The 3207-nt window shown below is 54.7% G+C and overlaps 1 protein-coding gene across 1 annotated transcript; it reads left to right on the top strand.

The window, feature by feature from the left end:
• Nucleotides 1-1342: 1342 nt before the first annotated feature.
• Nucleotides 1343-2951, top strand: C9H3orf80 (chromosome 9 C3orf80 homolog). The gene has a single exon (XM_073358760.1). The coding sequence runs from the start codon at nt 1343-1345 to the stop codon at nt 1937-1939; it is 597 nt and encodes a 198-aa protein (XP_073214861.1). The 3' UTR covers nt 1940-2951.
• Nucleotides 2952-3207: the final 256 nt, after the last annotated feature.

Genomic DNA, 3207 nt, shown 5'->3' with positions numbered 1-3207 from the left:
TGATACATAAACTTGATACAATATGGTCCTCAAAGCCATTACCTCTGTCACACACACATATTAATTAACACAGCGGACAGGACAGACAAGGATAACATTTGGTGGCTGGTCCTGATCCACCCTCAGGCTAACAACCAGGTGACACAATGTTAAGCCCCCACATGTCCTGGTCTCTGTTGAGCACGAAGGCACATTTACTATTGTCTTCGTTAAATCGTGTTCTAACACCCTGTAGTTTGCCACTGTAGACAAGTCCACAGGGAGCGGGGTCATCACTTGTCAGAGATGCTGAAGATCCACTCCTTTAGCTGAAGTCAAGCTACTGGCTCTCAGCACCACTGACCACCCTGCCCTACTGCTCAACTGGAAACACCAACTCATCTTGATACCAACATCAGTCTCCCTTTGATGCTAATTTACCATGTTCTCTCTGGGTCCTGTGTTTGAATTTGAGTTCTCGCCCTTGACAGCCTTGCTGTCTATTTGCTCTTTTGGCACCAGCAGACTCTTGTGCCTATTACAATTGACTGTTACAGAAATGTCTGCGATCTGACATGTTCCTGGCAAAGTGAATTGATTTCTGCCTGCAGAGGCTCTGTTATTCCAGGTTATTGCCTATGTGAAACCCCCTCGGATAGACCTGGCCTGGGAAACCTGAGGGATGGCAGAGGAATAGTTGCCTAGACCATATGCTTCTCTTGTGGTCTAGGAAGACGCCGTGACCCTGGTATTTATTTTCCCCCCAAAGAAGACACCAGCCTGGCTGGCCTGTGCAGGAACACAGCCAGTAAATCACGGCCTCCAAACTCCCTAATGGAAGGGGAGCTGCATTAAGCCCATTAACATCAGCTAAATGGTTACCATCAATTTTTAATCAGAAATCAGACCAGAAATATGGTAAGTGAATCCCAGCAGCAAGTAAATTTAAATAACGGTCACGGGGAAATCCAATCACTTAAGCCAAGAAACCTAGGAAGCAGGCGCTGTCTGTTTGACGGAGGAACGGGACGACAGACAGATTAATAAAGATTAAAGCGCTGCAAAGTGAACATGGAAACCGACCGGCTCCGTTAACCCTTCCTGCCCCTGCAGCGGCTGCCGGGACTCCGCGGCGCACCATGCCAGCTCTGCTCCCGGGCAGCGGGCCGCGCACACCGCTCCGGCACCCGCAGCGGCAGCAGCCCGGGCTGGGCCCCGGGGAGAGGTCCACGGCGCCACGGCTGGTGGGCTCCGAGGCCAGCTGCGGCCCGGCCCCGGCGATGGGAGGCGGCCGGCGGCCCCCCAAGTGAGCGAGCGAGCCGGGGGCTCCTGCGGGGCAGGGGCGAGAGCGGGGGCGGGGAGGATGTTGCAGTGTCTCTCCGAGGGGCTGCTGGCGCTGGGGGCTGCTCTGCTCTGGCAGCCCTGCCAGGGCACCTGGAGCTGCGGGGAGCTGACCTGCGGCGAGCGGGAGAGCTGCTGTGACTACGGCAATGTCACCCACACGGAGATCAAGTGCTGCAAGCTGCCCTTCCACACCTTCCTGGACAACGTGGGCTGGTTCGTGCGGAAGCTCTCGGGGCTGCTCATCCTGCTGGTGCTCTTCGCCATCGGCTACTTTCTGCAGCGCATCATCTGCCCCAGCCCCCGCCGGTACCACCGGCCGCAGCGCCAGGACTCCCCCGCCTCCCTGCTCAACGCGACGGCGGCCACCTCGCAGGACTCCCTGCTGGACAGCGGCAGCCGCTACCCGGGCGAGCAGGAGCCGCCGCCGCTGCAGGTGGGCTCCCCGCTCTTCCTGCAGCTGCCCAGCTACGAAGAGGTGAAGTATTTACCCACCTACGAGGAGTCCATGCGGCTGCAGCAGCAGAGCCCCAAGGAGATCGTCCTGCCCGTGTCCAGCCTGGCCACGGCCGCGAGCGGGGAGCCAGAGAGGGCGGGAGGCAGAGGCCCCCGCAGCTGAGCCCCCCACCCCGAGAGCTGCGGGTCCCCGCGGGGGGACAGAGGGAGTCCAAGGTGCCCAGAGGGGAGGGACCAGCCCAGTGCTGCTCCGATGCACGGACACCCACTGCAGCATCGCCACAAGGACTTCCAGTCTCTTCTGCAAGCAGCCGCTTTGCACCTTTCCTTTCCCCGGGCAAACCAGACGGCCCGGCTGCTGCTGGGCGCGGGGCAGGAGCGGAGACTTTGCCCCACCGCCGCCTGAACTTCTTACAGGGGCTCGGTTCGCTCAAGGAAGCAAGGTGCAGCAGCCGCAGCCCCCTCTGCCCCACCCTAGCCTTCCTGTCCTTTATTCGTAACTGATAGATCGTAAGTGCCTGGTTACTAGAGCATCCGTCCCGTTTACTGGGGATTAGGCGTTAAATTAGACACACCTGACACTCTAAACATTGGGTTTGGTTTCTCACACGAATAATGTGTTCGTTGCTCCCTTCCTCGGGCAGATTAAAACCCGAAAGGGATCAAATGTGATTTACTCTGCGACACACTCAGTGTTTGTGCTCCAGGGCTGGGGGGCCAAGGGAGAGGGGAGCTTTTTAACACGTTGGGTCAGCTTTGTAAATCCTGCAAGGTCCCAGTCACTCTGCGCCCGGGAGAGAGTAGGCGTGGAGCTAGAGGGTAAAAACAGGGAGCATGGAGAAATATTATTTCTGTTCAGAAGCTTGGGATGACTGTACAGTGTATAAGAACTAGAACAAAGCAGCCCTCTGACAGGGCATCCCACCTAGAAAGACATGATCCCTGCCTGGTGCCTGTTCCATGTCATTATAATTATAAACCTTACTCAGCAGTGAAAACTAAGTCCATTTGGTTACTGTAGGGGTCTTTCTCTGCAAGGAAAAGCTCAGTATTGTAATCAGAACACCCTATCCCTGATAAGGTGCACTTCCACTCCAACCCCATGAAAGGTAATTACTTTCTCCATTTTTCCTTTTATTTGTAGAGTTTATAATTAAGCAATAATTCCAATGGAAAGCGCACTTCCTGTTAGTTAAGGATTTACTGGGCCTCACCTACTGCTGCTGGTCACTTCTTTCTTGCATTTGTCAACAAAAAATTAAGTTGAGCAGTCAGCATAATTCTCCTTCCCTTTAATACAGGAAAGGGATTGTGTGTGTGTGCTGGATCTCAGTTTTCACAGTTCTTCTTTCTGTTTGATCCTTTGGGAAGGACAGAATAGGCTTATAGCAAAATGAAAGAGAACATAATCAAATAAGATGGAATGTAAGA

The sequence above is a fragment of the Lepidochelys kempii genome, chromosome 9, assembly GCF_965140265.1.
Source record: "Lepidochelys kempii isolate rLepKem1 chromosome 9, rLepKem1.hap2, whole genome shotgun sequence".
NCBI lineage: Eukaryota > Metazoa > Chordata > Testudines > Cheloniidae > Lepidochelys > Lepidochelys kempii.
Note: the sequence above shows the minus strand (reverse complement) of the source record. Positions and strands in the feature narration are given on the sequence as shown.

Coding starts and splice junctions, on each gene's coding strand:
- C9H3orf80 (XM_073358760.1), top strand. CDS start 1,343: ATGTTGCAGTGTCTCTCCGAGGGGCTGCTGGCGCTGGGGGCTGCTCTG.